The sequence below is a fragment of the Procambarus clarkii genome, chromosome 29, assembly GCF_040958095.1.
Source record: "Procambarus clarkii isolate CNS0578487 chromosome 29, FALCON_Pclarkii_2.0, whole genome shotgun sequence".
NCBI classification, from domain to species: domain Eukaryota; kingdom Metazoa; phylum Arthropoda; class Malacostraca; order Decapoda; family Cambaridae; genus Procambarus; species Procambarus clarkii.
Genome location: NC_091178.1, coordinates 16,671,238 through 16,689,581, shown reverse-complemented (window position 1 = coordinate 16,689,581; position 18,344 = coordinate 16,671,238). Strand labels below are relative to the sequence as shown.

General features: G+C 53.3%; 1 protein-coding gene across 10 annotated transcripts in view; it reads right to left on the bottom strand.

The window, feature by feature from the left end:
- The window catches only part of LOC123765105 (PDZ and LIM domain protein 3), a 92,331-nt gene that overhangs the window by 56,603 nt on the left and 17,384 nt on the right, over window positions 1-18,344 (bottom strand). For 9 of the 10 annotated variants that reach the window (XM_045753565.2, XM_045753568.2, XM_045753566.2 and 6 more), the window contains exon 2: window positions 731-879. In XM_045753565.2, the coding sequence (XP_045609521.2) occupies window positions 731-879 (149 nt within the window). Of the gene's footprint in view, window positions 1-730; window positions 880-1,819; window positions 1,901-18,344 lie in introns of those variants that run through there. The other variant, XM_069333548.1, reaches the window with a different exon arrangement.

Below are 18,344 nucleotides of genomic sequence, written 5' to 3'. Positions count from 1 at the left end.
TCACATGCCTCTGTATGACTAACCATCCTGTGTGATGGGGATTTCTTAGCATCGCCTAGTTAGCTTTTTTGACACACTGTACTCCACCTCATATAGTCTAGGGTAGCTGCACTAATGCAGATGTACCTCATATCTTAATAAAAAAAAAAAAAAGTTAAGACATTTCTTAAAAAAAAAAAAAAAAAAAAGTTAAGGCTAGTGACACTAGGGTGACACTAGGGTGACACTAGGCTAGATTATGTGCAAGTGGTCACCCATCCTACGCCATGCCAAACCTAAAGCTACGTTATGACCAAGCGTCGTGTGCACATTTACTACTTAATGATCCTCTGTGTATATACTGAGAGAGAGAGAGTTGACCCGCCCACCGGCCTTGTTGCCCCACCAGGGAGGCGTCACAGTACTGTCCTCCTCCTGACAACAACAGTAGTATACTGCGCTTTACACATATCAGCACCTTTAACCGTTCTCACATCAGTCAGCAAATAATCACCGTTAAGATAGTTTAATTTCATTTCAATTTCACCCTCAATCCTCCTATTGCTCATCTATCCTGTCTTCCCTTACTACTATTATCTAGTCACACGTAAACCTCACGACATAAGTCACTTCCTCAAAGCGTCTCCACTCGAGGGCTTCAATCTGGGTAGTTACCGACTGAGGACAGAAGCCCCCAACCTTCTCATCATCTAGAAATAAAAGCTTGTATTCCACCGCTCTTTTGCCTCACCTTTTGAGTTGGACGGCGATCTGGTTGCCTGCGTTATTGAAGAGATCTGCGGCCTGTTGATGTGTAATGCCCTTGGTCTCGGTGCAGCTGATCTTGGTGATAATGTCGCCCTTCAGGAGCGTCCCATCCGCCGGCGTTCCCACCAACACCTGAAGAGGACAGTAAACACAGGTAATATGTGTGTACTAACAGAAAAAATGCACCGAACTTTCGAGAAAACACACAGACTAAGGCCACCTACACAAGGTGCAGGAGTAAGCACACAAGCTCACGCTAGAGGACAATAGCATCAATTGTAGCTTAATATGAGGAGAAGTGAACAATTAACCATAAGACCTTGAAATCATAAAAGGAAGACAGTTGTAGTAATGTGAGAGAAACATCTGGGAACAAACAAAACATCAGCACTAACAACAAAAATGAACATAAATAGGAGAACATCAGCACTGGCGAGGCTGGCCAACCCACGGACAGTATTTAAAAACTAAAATAGGAATGCCTTCAAGAAAAAACACATCCCACGTTAGAAAAAATGTAGAGTATGCAGCGCCTGCATGAAATGTGAAGCACAAGAAAGTTCTGAGGTTGGCAATAAGTCAGACTTGGCAGTTTAAGGAATCTCATCGTAATAACGTTATAGGAGAGACCAAAGAAGACAAAGAGACCTTCTTTATCAATTTTCTGGGTAGAAATCACTTTACCATCAGAGCTAAGCTTCAAAATAAATCATTAACGATAAATAAATACTCTCCTTTCACGACGTCAAGTACACCACCAAATATATTTTTCTCTCACAAACACAGACGACCAAACAATCCCCTTTATATCGTCTTGGGAATTAATTTCCTATATAATCATGCAGGCTTCTTCATTGCAAATTAATCTTCTAGTAAATCAACAGCAAAATACTCCATCGTCTTGTCCTCGAGTAGGTGTAAACTTCTTACAGCTCTCATACACGAATACTACTCCTACCATACAGGAAACTGCATTCATTGTATATGAACCTGCAAGTTTACCCATAACAAAATAATCTCTTTCCATAAACAACTATAAAATGATTAAAATAAAACTCCTCCAACTCCCCACCACCACTAGCTGGCCCGCTCCGAGGTACTCCCCCCCCTTGGGAGAGTCCACACCGACAATCTCCATGGGGCTTCGAGCCCTCTCAGTCAACTACCGACCACCATTGCGCGATCATATGTCGCTCTTGACTCCGTCATACTATATCATCTTATCTTCCTCATATCATCTCATTATCACTGCATGCATGAAAAATTTGTATCTTTTAAACACCAATATAAGATCACTGGGTACCAATCCTCTCTGCACTAGGCAACTTATGGTAGATAAAGGGCTCTTACAGCAAAATTGCAGGAGTGACGACGCTTTCTTCCTGACATCAAAATGACGCCTGGAGCTCACCTCTCCCAGGTCGCCCACAAATTGCTCATTCGACTGACACTGTCGACTTTTCTATGTCCTAACTTAAGTGTGTAGAGTCAATACACAGGTACCAACTCGGTTCACCTGCCAACCGATTCTCTTCAAGGATACACAGACCTCTTTTTGGGCCTACTGCAGTGGACTACCAGGAAACGACCACCCCACAGGGTTCAGGTCGTCCTCCTTCTCGCCACTATACGAGACCCACGCCAAAAATCGTCCTCCCACTGCTCATAGCACTTGCTTCCCTGGAAGATCCCTGCAGATTCCTTTCCAAAACGACTTATCTTCTTTGCTCTTGAGCGACGAAGTGCGTGCTAACCCCTGGACCTCGACACAGGCAAGTGACGTCGTAAGCCCCTGCACACGTCATGCTTCCAGTGATGACGTCATATTTGCACACGGAACGTCACATACTGTCGACAACTTATCCAGTTCCCATAAGGCTGCTCATATCCGCCTTAATGCCTCTCTGTAATATCCAGAGATGGTTACTTGTCTTAAATCGTTCATCTGGATACTCTGTAGACCGCAGTGAGGAATAACTCTCACTTTGGGGCACGGCCTAGATCATACGGCTATATGGAGCTCACAACACTTCCCACTTCTGAAAATGAGAACGATCCTTTGCGAGCAATATATACATCGCATGTGAGACTCATGAGTATACTGCCCAGGCATGGAACTCCTATCCATAGAAACACAAAACAAAATTAGAAAATGCCCAGAGGTACGCACGACTGATCGCCGGAAACACCTGTCACACGTACGACCTTCATTTGTTTTCAGCTGGTGTTTTATTTAGTTGACGAGGGAGAGAGAGAGAAGAGCAGCAGGGGACGAGTGTGTGACAGACAACTTCCGCTGCATAGTGGCGACACCAGGTATAGGGGAGGAGCAGGCACGGTGGTGTTCACACACACACACACACACACACACACACACACACACACACACACACACACACACACACACACACACACACACACACACACAAGGGGAAGGGGAGACACGATAACCACCGACAAAATTCTCAGGGAAATTGACAGGGTTGACAAAGACAAACTCTTTAGCACGGGTGGAACACGAACAAGGGGACACAGATGGAAACCTAGTACCCAAATGAGCCACAGACACATTAGAAAGATTTTTTCAGTGTCAGAGTAGTTAACAGATGGAATGCATTAATTAGTGATGTGGACTCCATACACAGTTTCAAATGTAGATATGATAGAGCCCAGTAGGCTCAGGAATCTGTACACCAGTTGATTGACAGTTGAGAGGCGGGACCAAAGAGCCAGAGCTCAACCCCCGCAAGCCCAACTAGGTAAATAAATACACTACGCACACACAAAAACATTAGGATGCACTCTGTGTAGATAATAATGTCTGGCTGATTGCACAAGATAATGAAAATACTGCCGCCTCGTGGACACGTACCGGGAACTCATGGGAACTCACCGGGAACACGAACGGCACTCATGGGTGCATTCCTACACTCTGCTCCTTCCCCTCCACCCCATCTACCTTCCACCCTCCGACCCCCCACCCTCTCCCCACCCTCCGACCCGTCCCCTGTGACAGACACGACTGTGGTGCCAAGCGGTGATGCCCGACCGCGCTGTCCTTCCCTGGCACCAGGAGACCCTTCAGTTTCATCAAAGGGCCAAAGAAGGTTGTCTTTCGATATAAATAATATCATCGAGGAGGCAATGCCTTATGAATTGATGTTAATAATGTGTTGGTAAGTTGTGGCGGTGGTGTCAGGACGGAGGGTGTATGGAGCAGGTGAGTGCCAAGGGTGGGCAGGGTGCCAACTGTCGTACTCTACAGTGTTGGCGAGGCGGGTGAAGGTCAACACACTCACCCCGGGCGAGGGGGTGACCCTTCCAGATAGGCCAACCACTGAAGTCTTTGTGACCCCAACAGGTAGGTCTCCACACACCTCCACCCACAACAGGAAGCCGTGTGGCCCCAACAGGTAGGTCTCCACACACCTCCACCCACAACAGGAAGCCGTGTGGCCCCAACAGGTAGGTCTCCACACACCTCCACCCACAACAGGAAGCCGTGTGGCCCCAACAGGTAGGTCTCCACACACCTCCACCCACAACAGGAAGCCGTGTGGCCCCAACAGGTAGGTCTCCACACACCTCCACCCACAACAGGAAGCCGTGTGGCCCCAACAGGTAGGTCTCCACACACCTCCACCCACAACAGGAAGCCGTGTGGCCCCAACTGGTAGGTCTTCTCACCTTGTAGTTTTTGTAATCCATTTTTTTGAGGGATGTCGACCTTCAGGAAAAAGGCTTGAGGGGCTTAAGAGCAGGGATTGAGGGTGGGTTAGCATAAGCATCTTGACACCCATTAAAGTAGTAATTTCAATGATACGATCACTTGAACATGGGATATTCAGTTACTTCCGCATGTTTAGTAATTTAGTTGCACGGGAGCATCAGAGAATAATCCTAATAACTTCGCTTTGCCACTTTTCCACCCCTCCAAGCATTTTCTTAGGCACTAGAGCAAGCATGGGTGCAGCATAACTGATCATAGATCTAATATATGAGAGACACATCATTTTGGCAATTCTCACATTTGTGCCACAACAGGGATGATAACCTGCCACAGCCGCGAGGTCACGGAGCCTGTTTACATTGATGAACCAATCTGGCTACAATATAGGCGTGCAGAGGGACCAAGACCAAGGGATTTGTATCTGGTTACATAGTTAAGCAGAGAGCCATCATACAGCTGCATCGTGGGAACAGCCCCACCCCATCCCGGAGGGCGTCGATTCAAGATATTGTTTTCTCTGTTGAGTTAACTAAGCCTAGTTCCTGACAGGTTCGGTACAGTTTAATACAAAGTTCCTTATTCGATACAAAGTTAAGAACATTTTTGGGTGTTGGTGTACCCACACCTGCTCTGAGATTATGAAAAGATCATCTGGGCAAATGAGAGGACCTTTGACAAGCCGTCGGCTTCCTGTCCTCGACGAGACCACTAGTATTAGTGGCCCTCAGGTAAATTCAGGTAAATTCAGCTGTTCATCGAGTCCGTATTACTACCTATCTCCTCAAAACTGCTAAGTCAATTTTGTTTAGTTAATTTGGTAATCCAATAAATTGGAATAATTTAGCATTTGCTAAATTTTATAATTTTTATAATTATGGGTGATTGGTTTGTGGTACTCAGGAAGGAATAGATTTTTATATTACCAGGATTTCGTTGGTCCATTTGAAGTTGCATTGTATTTCCTTCAGGGGTAGAGATGAATAATTCTTACAGTGGTTGTTATGGATAAGAGATAGTTGTGTTGATGGTGGTATTAATGGTACCAGTTGTAGTGATGGTACCTGTGGTTGTGGTGGTGGAAATAGTGATGATAATGATGGTACCAGTGGTGGTGGTAGTGATGATACCAGTGTTGATAGTGATGGTGTTAGTGATGGTACCAGTGGTGGTGGTGGAAACGATAGAACCGGTGGTGGTAGTGATGGTACCAATACTGGAGGTGGTGATGGCAGTACTGAGAGCCACACCAACACGCACAACAGAAGTACAAGATTCTTGCAGCTGTGCCAAGGGTGCTCAGTCGCCTGGGAGCCGCCACCCATTATGCCCATGAAGGAATAAGATGGTGTAGCTCCGTCCTCAAGTCAAACTTGATGGTTGTCTTCAGCAAGACTCGCTCAAGCTGGTTGCTGATCCTGCACCAGCACCATCCCACCACAGTTTGATGCGCCAGAGAATACTGCTGATATAGGCTGTTTTCAATTCATTCTAATATTATAACAGACTTAATACATGAAAATGCTATAGTTAGATGCAATATTTTGAACATTAGATGAGTATATATGAGAAAATCAATAGAAACCATGATGAGGATTAGAGCCTGCACACTGGGTACGCCCAAGCACGCGCCTAAGACCACTACACCACGACATGTTCAAAAGCGATACATCCTGGGATTCAGCTGCGAGCAATGCGTGAACCCCTAATTGAGCTTTACTGGCGGCCTCAGAACCACGCAAAGATTCAGTTGAATCCGAGGATGTATTGCTTGTGAACATGTAGTGGCTGAGTTGGTTAGGACATATACTTGCGAGTATCCACTGTGCACGGCCGAATCCTCTTCGTGGCTTCTGATTTTCTCATTGATACATCACGTTGATGTGATGTCTTGTGCATAAGAGAGAAGATGCGCCCAGACTGGCATGTATTGTATCTTACCTGAGCGCGGGACGGTACGCAAGCATGGGGCAGGTACGGGAGGCTGGCGCCCTTGCGTATCTCACAGGTGGTTACCTGATCCACAGGTAAGCGTTTACCTTCTAAACCACTGGATCTAAACTGTTGTGTATGAAGGCATCCGCAGGCGACTGGCACTTCAAGCAACACTATCATAACCCCTAGAGCTCCTACCTCGTCTGAGGAGCAGCAGTTTGACGTCTTGGCAATACTCTGACGTTTGTGTCACGTAGGTGGGGGAGATTGTTGGCAGAGGGGAGATATACAGGAGAAGGGGAATGTATTGGGGAAATATACAGGGAAAGTGGGATATGTGTAGGGGAGAGATCGGGAGATGGCGGAGTCTTAAACCTCCACATAAACTGCACGAGTCGAGTTGCGGTTTTAACACTACGGGTGAAGTCAAAATGAGATGCTCCACGCTGGTTGGTCAGCAGGCTGCTCCTTGACACTCGTGTGTCGAGTCTTACTTTAGCCCGTCCTCAGCCTTACTTCAGCCCGTCCTCAGCCTTACTTCAGCCCGTCCTCAGCCTTACTTCAGCTCGTCCTCAGCCTTACTTCAGCCCGTCCTCAGCCTTACTTCAACCCGTCCTCAGCCTTACTTCAGCTCGTCCTCAGCCTTACTTCAGCCCGTTCTCAGCCTTACTTCAGCCCGTCCTCAGCCTTACTTCAGCCCGTCCTCAGGCTAAGTGACTGAATGGACTGCCACCCTGGTTTAACCACCTAGATATTTAACTATAAATTATGCACTGAAGGCTTATTCAGGTTATCCAACATTCACTTGTTAAACTGACAAGTAAATGTTTCTCCTAAACAGAGATTATTCTCAAGTTATAACTTTATTTTAATGTAGTTTAGTATGTGTATAGAGGGTTTAAAATAGACTCTCTTGCAAACTCGTTCTATATGATAAGCCCATTTTCTATTTTAATTATTAAGCCCGAAGACCAAGTTTTCTTTAATATCAAATTCAAGGAGATACTAAAGCAGGCAAGAATTTTGGGCTTGACATGATGCAAACCATTTGTCTAACCTAACCTTATCTTAATAAAGGATAGAACGTACATAAAGTCACTAATTATGAGTTGCATTTTAAGGTGGTCATCACGAAGGTGCATCCCACCTGAGGACAGGTGGAGTTTCTTGCGTACTAATTGCCTACAACAGACAGGAGCAGAGTGAACGAGTTCAACGGTGAGGATAATATTTCCAGCAGCGTCTCCGGCGGGGTGAGTGTTGACACAACCCTAGCAGCGTCTCCGGCGGGGTGAGTGTTGACACAACCCTAGCAGCGTCTCCGGCGGGGTGAGTGTTGACACAACCCCAGCAGCGTCTCCGGCGGGGTGAGTGTTGACACAACCCCAGCAGCGTCTCCGGCGGGGTGAGTGTTGACACAACCCCAGCAGCGTCTCCGGCGGGGTGAGTGTTGACAACCCCAGCAGCGTCTCTGGCGGGGTGAGTGTTGACACAACCCCAGCAGCGTCTCCGGCGGGGTGAGTGTTGACACAACCCCAGCAGCGTCTCCGGCGGGGTGAGTGTTGACAACCCCAGCAGCGTCTCCGGCGGGGTGAGTGTTGACAACCCCAGCAGCGTCTCCGGCGGGGTGAGTGTTGACAACCCCAGCAGCGTCTCCGGCGGGGTGAGTGTTGACAACCCCAGCAGCGTCTCCGGCGGGGTGAGTGTTGACAACCCCAGCAGCGTCTCCGGCGGGGTGAGTGTTGACAACCCCAGCAGCGTCTCCGGCGGGGTGAGTGTTGACACAACCCCAGCAGCGTCTCCGGCGGGGTGAGTGTTGACACAACCCCAGCAGCGTCTCCGGCGGGGTGAGTGTTGACAACCCCAGCAGCGTCTCTGGCGGGGTGAGTGTTGACAACCCCAGCAGCGTCTCCGGCGGGGTGAGTGTTGACACAACCCCAGCAGCGTCTCCGGTGGGGTGAGTGTTGACACAACCCCAGTAGCGTCTCCGGCGGGGTGAGTGTTGACACAACCCCAGCAGCGTCTCCAGCGGGGTGAGTGTTGACAACCCCAGCAGCGTCTCCGGCGGGGTGAGTGTTGACAACCCCAGCAGCGTCTCTGGCGGGGTGAGTGTTGACAACCCCAGCAGCGTCTCTGGCGGGGTGAGTGTTGACACAACCCCAGCAGCGTCTCCGGCGGGGTGAGTGTTGACAACCCCAGCAGCGTCTCTGGCGGGGTGAGTGTTGACAACCCCAGCAGCGTCTCTGGCGGGGTGAGTGTTGACACAACCCCAGCAGCGTCTCCGGCGGGGTGAGTGTTGACAACCCCAGCAGCGTCTCTGGCGGGGTGAGTGTTGACAACCCCAGCAGCGTCTCTGGCGGGGTGAGTGTTGACACAACCCCAGCAGCGTCTCCGGCGGGGTGAGTGTTGACACAACCCCAGCAGCGTCTCCGGCGGGGTGAGTGTTGACAACCCCAGCAGCGTCTCCGGCGGGGTGAGTGTTGACAACCCCAGCAGTGTCTCCGGCGGGGTGAGTGTTGACAACCCCAGCAGCGTCTCCGGCGGGGTGAGTGTTGACAACCCCAGCAGCGTCTCCGGCGGGGTGAGTGTTGACAACCCCAGCAGCGTCTCCGGCGGGGTGAGTGTTGACAACCCCAGCAGCGTCTCCGGCGGGGTGAGTGTTGACAACCCCAGCAGCGTCTCCGGCGGGGTGAGTGTTGACACAACCCCAGCAGCGTCTCCGGCGGGGTGAGTGTTGACACAACCCCAGCAGCGTCTCCGGCGGGGTGAGTGTTGACACAACCCCAGCAGCGTCTCCGGCGGGGTGAGTGTTGACAACCCCAGCAGCGTCTCTGGCGGGGTGAGTGTTGACACAACCCCAGCAGCGTCTCCGGCGGGGTGAGTGTTGACACAACCCCAGCAGCGTCTCCGGCGGGGTGAGTGTTGACAACCCCAGCAGCGTCTCCGGCGGGGTGAGTGTTGACAACCCCAGCAGCGTCTCCGGCGGGGTGAGTGTTGACAACCCCAGCAGCGTCTCCGGCGGGGTGAGTGTTGACAACCCCAGCAGCGTCTCCGGCGGGGTGAGTGTTGACAACCCCAGCAGCGTCTCCGGCGGGGTGAGTGTTGACACAACCCTAGCAGCGTCTCCGGCGGGGTGAGTGTTGACACAACCCCAGCAGCGTCTCCGGCGGGGTGAGTGTTGACACAACCCCAGCAGCGTCTCCGGCGGGGTGAGTGTTGACACAACCCCAGCAGCGTCTCCGGCGGGGTGAGTGTTGACAACCCCAGCAGCGTCTCTGGCGGGGTGAGTGTTGACACAACCCCAGCAGCGTCTCCGGCGGGGTGAGTGTTGACACAACCCCAGCAGCGTCTCCGGCGGGGTGAGTGTTGACAACCCCAGCAGCGTCTCCGGCGGGGTGAGTGTTGACAACCCCAGCAGCGTCTCCGGCGGGGTGAGTGTTGACAACCCCAGCAGCGTCTCCGGCGGGGTGAGTGTTGACAACCCCAGCAGCGTCTCCGGCGGGGTGAGTGTTGACAACCCCAGCAGCGTCTCCGGCGGGGTGAGTGTTGACAACCCCAGCAGCGTCTCCGGCGGGGTGAGTGTTGACACAACCCCAGCAGCGTCTCCGGCGGGGTGAGTGTTGACACAACCCCAGCAGCGTCTCCGGCGGGGTGAGTGTTGACAACCCCAGCAGCGTCTCTGGCGGGGTGAGTGTTGACAACCCCAGCAGCGTCTCCGGCGGGGTGAGTGTTGACACAACCCCAGCAGCGTCTCCGGTGGGGTGAGTGTTGACACAACCCCAGTAGCGTCTCCGGCGGGGTGAGTGTTGACACAACCCCAGCAGCGTCTCCAGCGGGGTGAGTGTTGACAACCCCAGCAGCGTCTCCGGCGGGGTGAGTGTTGACAACCCCAGCAGCGTCTCTGGCGGGGTGAGTGTTGACAACCCCAGCAGCGTCTCTGGCGGGGTGAGTGTTGACACAACCCCAGCAGCGTCTCCGGCGGGGTGAGTGTTGACAACCCCAGCAGCGTCTCTGGCGGGGTGAGTGTTGACAACCCCAGCAGCGTCTCTGGCGGGGTGAGTGTTGACACAACCCCAGCAGCGTCTCCGGCGGGGTGAGTGTTGACAACCCCAGCAGCGTCTCTGGCGGGGTGAGTGTTGACAACCCCAGCAGCGTCTCTGGCGGGGTGAGTGTTGACACAACCCCAGCAGCGTCTCCGGCGGGGTGAGTGTTGACACAACCCCAGCAGCGTCTCCGGCGGGGTGAGTGTTGACAACCCCAGCAGCGTCTCCGGCGGGGTGAGTGTTGACAACCCCAGCAGTGTCTCCGGCGGGGTGAGTGTTGACAACCCCAGCAGCGTCTCCGGCGGGGTGAGTGTTGACAACCCCAGCAGCGTCTCCGGCGGGGTGAGTGTTGACAACCCCAGCAGCGTCTCCGGCGGGGTGAGTGTTGACAACCCCAGCAGCGTCTCCGGCGGGGTGAGTGTTGACAACCCCAGCAGCGTCTCCGGCGGGGTGAGTGTTGACACAACCCCAGCAGCGTCTCCGGCGGGGTGAGTGTTGACACAACCCCAGCAGCGTCTCCGGCGGGGTGAGTGTTGACACAACCCCAGCAGCGTCTCCGGCGGGGTGAGTGTTGACAACCCCAGCAGCGTCTCTGGCGGGGTGAGTGTTGACACAACCCCAGCAGCGTCTCCGGCGGGGTGAGTGTTGACACAACCCCAGCAGCGTCTCCGGCGGGGTGAGTGTTGACAACCCCAGCAGCGTCTCCGGCGGGGTGAGTGTTGACAACCCCAGCAGCGTCTCCGGCGGGGTGAGTGTTGACAACCCCAGCAGCGTCTCCGGCGGGGTGAGTGTTGACAACCCCAGCAGCGTCTCCGGCGGGGTGAGTGTTGACAACCCCAGCAGCGTCTCCGGCGGGGTGAGTGTTGACAACCCCAGCAGCGTCTCCGGCGGGGTGAGTGTTGACACAACCCCAGCAGCGTCTCCGGCGGGGTGAGTGTTGACACAACCCCAGCAGCGTCTCCGGCGGGGTGAGTGTTGACAACCCCAGCAGCGTCTCTGGCGGGGTGAGTGTTGACAACCCCAGCAGCGTCTCCGGCGGGGTGAGTGTTGACACAACCCCAGCAGCGTCTCCGGTGGGGTGAGTGTTGACACAACCCCAGTAGCGTCTCCGGCGGGGTGAGTGTTGACACAACCCCAGCAGCGTCTCCAGCGGGGTGAGTGTTGACAACCCCAGCAGCGTCTCCGGCGGGGTGAGTGTTGACAACCCCAGCAGCGTCTCTGGCGGGGTGAGTGTTGACAACCCCAGCAGCGTCTCTGGCGGGGTGAGTGTTGACACAACCCCAGCAGCGTCTCCGGCGGGGTGAGTGTTGACAACCCCAGCAGCGTCTCTGGCGGGGTGAGTGTTGACAACCCCAGCAGCGTCTCTGGCGGGGTGAGTGTTGACACAACCCCAGCAGCGTCTCCGGCGGGGTGAGTGTTGACACAACCCCAGCAGCGTCTCCGGCGGGGTGAGTGTTGACAACCCCAGCAGCGTCTCCGGCGGGGTGAGTGTTGACAACCCCAGCAGTGTCTCCGGCGGGGTGAGTGTTGACAACCCCAGCAGTGTCTCCGGCGGGGTGAGTGTTGACACAACCCCAGCAGCGTCTCCGGCGGGGTGAGTGTTGACAACCCCAGCAGTGTCTCCGGCGGGGTGAGTGTTGACAACCCCAGCAGTGTCTCCGGCGGGGTGAGTGTTGACACAACCCCAGCAGTGTCTCCGGCGGGGTGAGTGTTGACAACCCCAGCAGTGTCTCCGGCGGGGTGAGTGTTGACACAACCCCAGCAGTGTCTCCGGCGGGGTGAGTGTTGACAACCCCAGCAGTGTCTCCGGCGGGGTGAGTGTTGACAACCCCAGCAGTGTCTCCGGCGGGGTGAGTGTTGACAACCCCAGCAGCGTCTCCGGCGGGGTGAGTGTTGACAACCCCAGCAGTGTCTCCGGCGGGGTGAGTGTTGACAACCCCAGCAGTGTCTCCGGCGGGGTGAGTGTTGACACAACCCCAGCAGCGTCTCCGGCGGGGTGAGTGTTGACAACCCCAGCAGCGTCTCCGGCGGGGTGAGTGTTGACAACCCCAGCAGTGTCTCCGGCGGGGTGAGTGTTGACACAACCCCAGCAGCGTCTCCGGCGGGGTGAGTGTTGACAACCCCAGCAGTGTCTCCGGCGGGGTGAGTGTTGACAACCCCAGCAGTGTCTCCGGCGGGGTGAGTGTTGACACAACCCCAGCAGTGTCTCCGGCGGGGTGAGTGTTGACAACCCCAGCAGTGTCTCCGGCGGGGTGAGTGTTGACACAACCCCAGCAGTGTCTCCGGCGGGGTGAGTGTTGACAACCCCAGCAGTGTCTCCGGCGGGGTGAGTGTTGACAACCCCAGCAGTGTCTCCGGCGGGGTGAGTGTTGACAACCCCAGCAGCGTCTCCGGCGGGGTGAGTGTTGACAACCCCAGCAGTGTCTCCGGCGGGGTGAGTGTTGACAACCCCAGCAGTGTCTCCGGCGGGGTGAGTGTTGACACAACCCCAGCAGCGTCTCCGGCGGGGTGAGTGTTGACAACCCCAGCAGCGTCTCCGGCGGGGTGAGTGTTGACACAACCCCAGCAGCGTCTCCGGCGGGGTGAGTGTTGACACAACCCCAGCAGTGTCTCCGGCGGGGTGAGTGTTGACAACCCCAGCAGTGTCTCCGGCGGGGTGAGTGTTGACAACCCCAGCAGTGTCTCCGGCGGGGTGAGTGTTGACAACCCCAGCAGCGTCTCCGGCGGGGTGAGTGTTGACAACCCCAGCAGCGTCTCCGGCGGGGTGAGTGTTGACAACCCCAGCAGTGTCTCCGGCGGGGTGAGTGTTGACACAACCCCAGCAGCGTCTCCGGCGGGGTGAGTGTTGACAACCCCAGCAGTGTCTCCGGCGGGGTGAGTGTTGACAACCCCAGCAGTGTCTCCGGCGGGGTGAGTGTTGACACAACCCCAGCAGTGTCTCCGGCGGGGTGAGTGTTGACAACCCCAGCAGTGTCTCCGGCGGGGTGAGTGTTGACACAACCCCAGCAGTGTCTCCGGCGGGGTGAGTGTTGACAACCCCAGCAGTGTCTCCGGCGGGGTGAGTGTTGACAACCCCAGCAGTGTCTCCGGCGGGGTGAGTGTTGACAACCCCAGCAGCGTCTCCGGCGGGGTGAGTGTTGACAACCCCAGCAGTGTCTCCGGCGGGGTGAGTGTTGACAACCCCAGCAGTGTCTCCGGCGGGGTGAGTGTTGACACAACCCCAGCAGCGTCTCCGGCGGGGTGAGTGTTGACAACCCCAGCAGCGTCTCCGGCGGGGTGAGTGTTGACACAACCCCAGCAGCGTCTCCGGCGGGGTGAGTGTTGACACAACCCCAGCAGTGTCTCCGGCGGGGTGAGTGTTGACAACCCCAGCAGTGTCTCCGGCGGGGTGAGTGTTGACAACCCCAGCAGTGTCTCCGGCGGGGTGAGTGTTGACAACCCCAGCAGCGTCTCCGGCGGGGTGAGTGTTGACAACCCCAGCAGTGTCTCCGGCGGGGTGAGTGTTGACAACCCCAGCAGTGTCTCCGGCGGGGTGAGTGTTGACACAACCCCAGCAGCGTCTCCGGCGGGGTGAGTGTTGACAACCCCAGCAGCGTCTCCAGCAGAACAGAAGAACTTTAGCTGACCTTTACTCCATATCCTCCGTCAAACTGAACAGATAAATAAGAGTTTAAATACACGGTGCCTGTGACCTGGTCACTCAGGCCAGTACAACAAGTTCCCTAATGACAACTCCCCCGCAGAACCACCCACGGCGTTCATTTAGAAGGGCTGGTTTGTGACCATCGGTGCTGCTTTAGAAGCTCTCAGAATCAGGTTCTTGGGTTAGGTTGTTGTTGTTTTAGATTAAGCTACTCGGAACTAAAGTTTCCATGTACCACGGGCTATGGTGAGCCCGTAATCGGGTTTGGTTGGGGCCGTCGGAAGCTTTTATCAGTGAGCCTGTCACGTATATCTCCCTGACTTCCTGCTGGTGGTGGAGTGACACCGGGTGTTGCCTCACCCTCTCTCCGGCAGTGGGGAGACTGGGGAGCGCCCCCTCCTCTTTCCCTGCAATGGGGAGATACTAGGTGACCCCTCACACTCAACACTATGATTTAGTCATGCCTATCAGGAAGGATATATTGTCTCGAACACACAGGTTGTTGGAACATCTGCTGTCCTTCATGAGACCCAATGACTGCACGCGTGCAGTTATAGTCTGTAAGACGCTCACCATAATGATCAGGCCTGAGAGTTCACTTACTGGAGGAGTAGCGCAAGCCGTTCAAAATATTTGAAATGTCGACCGGCCGATATATATGTCCGTCGTCGGTGATGTTTATTGAGAGGTAATAGACTCGTTTCTCTCAGTGTTTGCTGATGATGCCAGAATTATGAGGAGGAATAAAACCGAGGAAGATAGCAAGAGGCTACAAGATGACCTAGATAAACTGAAGGAATGGTAAAAAAAATGGCTACTAAAGTTCAACCCAAGTAAATGTAAAGTAATGAAACTAGTCGGAGGGAACAGGAAGCCAGACACAAAATACCGAATGGGAGACAAAGTTCTCAACAAAAGGACAGAGAGAAAAATCTAGGAGTAGCTAGATATCACACCAAACCAGTCTCCTGAAGCCCACATAAAAAGAATAGCATCTGCGGCGTCTGCGGTGTATGCGAGGCTGGCTAACATCAGAATTGCCTTTAGGAACCTGTGTAAGTAATCATTCAAAACCTTGTATACCACATATGTAAGACCAATCCTGGAGAATGCGACTCCAGTCTGGAGTTGAACTGCAGGGGACGTCCTGATCACACCACCACCACCTCAAGGAGAGAGATGGATACCAGCTGTGGGTATAGTTTCTTAAACTGCTTAAGACCTGTTCTTTACAAAGGGTCTAGTAAAATTTCATGTACTATTATGTAGACCACAGAGATAGAGAGTGACCCTATCCCACATCGCCAGCACCACCATCTGGTCTACGACTTCCTAAATCTTTTAAACATGGCGATTGTGAGCTCATCATAGCAATATATATAAGCTTGATTTTTTTCAGTTTTTCTGTAACAATATATTTCGTATACTATCTTTATGGGATATAAAGCCGTGCCAAGGTGGACTTTCCATGTCTCGTCATTAGTAATTATTTAGTAACAAAAATGTTTACCCCAGCACTACCACGTTCCTACGTCATCCTGGTCAGTAACATGATTCATATCAATCATCTGTCACGGGTCTTTACGCATCAAGCCTCCACTAAATATATTTACACATTTTTATGTCATAGTAATAGTCAGATTGTGATATTCATGCCAGGGGTCCGGTGCATATGCACCGAAACCTCTTCAAACAAATTAAACTTTTTTGTGAACAATCTTCATGGTAAATGCTCCAACTTTTCCTAGTGGATCAACATCATACCATGAACAGAAAAAAAGTTAAAAAAAAAAAAAAAAAATGACTACACCAAAACCAGTGCCCCCAACACTGCCACAACTACAACCCATCCCAACACCACAACCAATCCCAACACCATAACCATTGTCACCACCACCATCACAACCACTGCCACCAACCACTGCCACCACCATAACCATTGCCCCCCATCACGACCACTGCCACAATCACAACCAATAACACAACCACAACCGCTGCCACGACCACTGCCATTACCACAACTGTTGCCATCACCACAACCACTGACACCAACACGATCTCTGCCACAGCCACATTCACTGACACCACCACAACTGCTACCCTCATTAACCAATGCCCCCACCACAACCGCTGCCCCTCACAACCGCTGCCCCTCACAACAGTTGCCACTATCACAACTACAACCGCAGACATAACTAACATCACCACAATCGCTGCCACCACGACAAACGCTGGCCACCACCACAACCACTGCCCCTACCACAGCCAATGCCACCACCACAACCAATGCCACCACGACAACCAATGCCACAACCACTGTGCCTACCATAACCGCTGCCCCCACCACCACAACCAATGCCACCACCACAATCACTTTGCCCACCATAACCGCTGCCCCCATAACCACAACCAATGCCACAGCCTAGTGGACCAAACTCTCACAAGTCAAGCCTGGCCTCGGGCCGGGCTTGGGGAGTAGAAGAACTCCCAGAACCCCATCAACCAGGTATCAACCAGCCACCACCACAACAAACAACCACAACCACTGCCACTACCACAACCACTGCCACCAGCCCAACCACTGCCCCCATCACAACCGGTGCCACTACCTTATCTCTAGTTTTCAGGAACTGCACATATATTTCGCTTTCCATTTACACCAGATCAGTATATAAACCCAGCTTACGTTGGGGAATCCCTGGCCCACGGAGTGTTGCTCCTGGCACGCCCGCGCTGCCAAATGCCTCCGCCCACGCCCGCGGTCATCCCTGCCCGCCTCCAGCACCCCCTTCCACCTCATCACCAACCGCTACTCAAAGCATCGATTTGTTATCAAAACGATCACAAGTCAATCAAGATGCTCGTGTGCCGGTTTGTTGTCAGAATTGTTCTCACCCTTATGCTACACCCAGTCCAGCCAACCATATATGACACCTACACCCAGTCCAGCCAACCATATACGACACCTACACCCAGACCAGCCAACCATATACGACACCTACACTCAGTCCAGCCAACCATATACGACACCTCACCTACACCCAGTCCAGCCAACCATATACGACACCTACACCCAGTCCAGCCAACCATATACGACACCTACACCCAGACCAGCCAACCATATACGACACCTACACCCAGTCCAGCCAACCATATACGACACCTACACCCAGACCAGCCAACCATATACGACACCTACACTCAGTCCAGCCAACCATATACGACACCTCACCTACACCCAGTCCAGCCAACCATATACGACACCTACACCCAGACCAGCCAACCATATACGACACCTACACCCAGACCAGCCAACCATATACGACACCTACACCCAGACCAGCCAACCATATACGACACCTACACCCAGTCCAGCCAACCATACACAACACCTACACCCAGTCCAGCCAACCATAAACAGCACATACACCCAGACCAGCCAACCATACACAACACCTACACCCAGTCCAGCCAACCATATACGACACCTCACCTACACCCAGTCCAGCCAACCATAAACAACACCTACACCCAGACCAGCCAACCATATACGACACATACACCCAGACCAGCCAACCATACACAACACCTACACCCAGACTAGCCAACCATACACAACACCTACACCCAGTCCAGCCAACCATAAACAACACCTACACCCAGACCAGCCAACCATACACAACACCTACACCCAGACCAGCCAACCATACACAACACCTACACCCAGACCAGCCAACCATACACAACACCTACACCCAGACCAGCCAACCATTCACAACTCACTCAGGTCAGTCTTCGTGATTGTGTACAAATACCTAATTGTAGTTACTGGGTGAGAGTTGTGTGTGACGATGTGGGTAGTGATGGTGGGGGTAGTGATGGTGTGGATGTGATGACGGTGTGATGACAAAATTCAGGTTACTTGTAAAGTGATTTCAGTGTCGTACATACACTCTCCGGACCAGCGAGGAGACCAAGCATGAGAATGCTCACATGCACACACACTGTCCGGACTAGCGGGAAAACCAGGCATGGGAGTGCTCACATACACACACACTGTCCGGACTAGCGGGAAAACCAGGCATGGGAGTGCTCACATACACACACACTGTCCGGACTAGCGGGAAAACCAGGCATGGGAGTGCTCACATGCACACACACTGTCCGGACTAGCGGGAAAACCAGGCATGGGAGTGCTCACATACACACACACTGTCCGGACTAGCGGGAAAACCAGGCATGGGAGTGC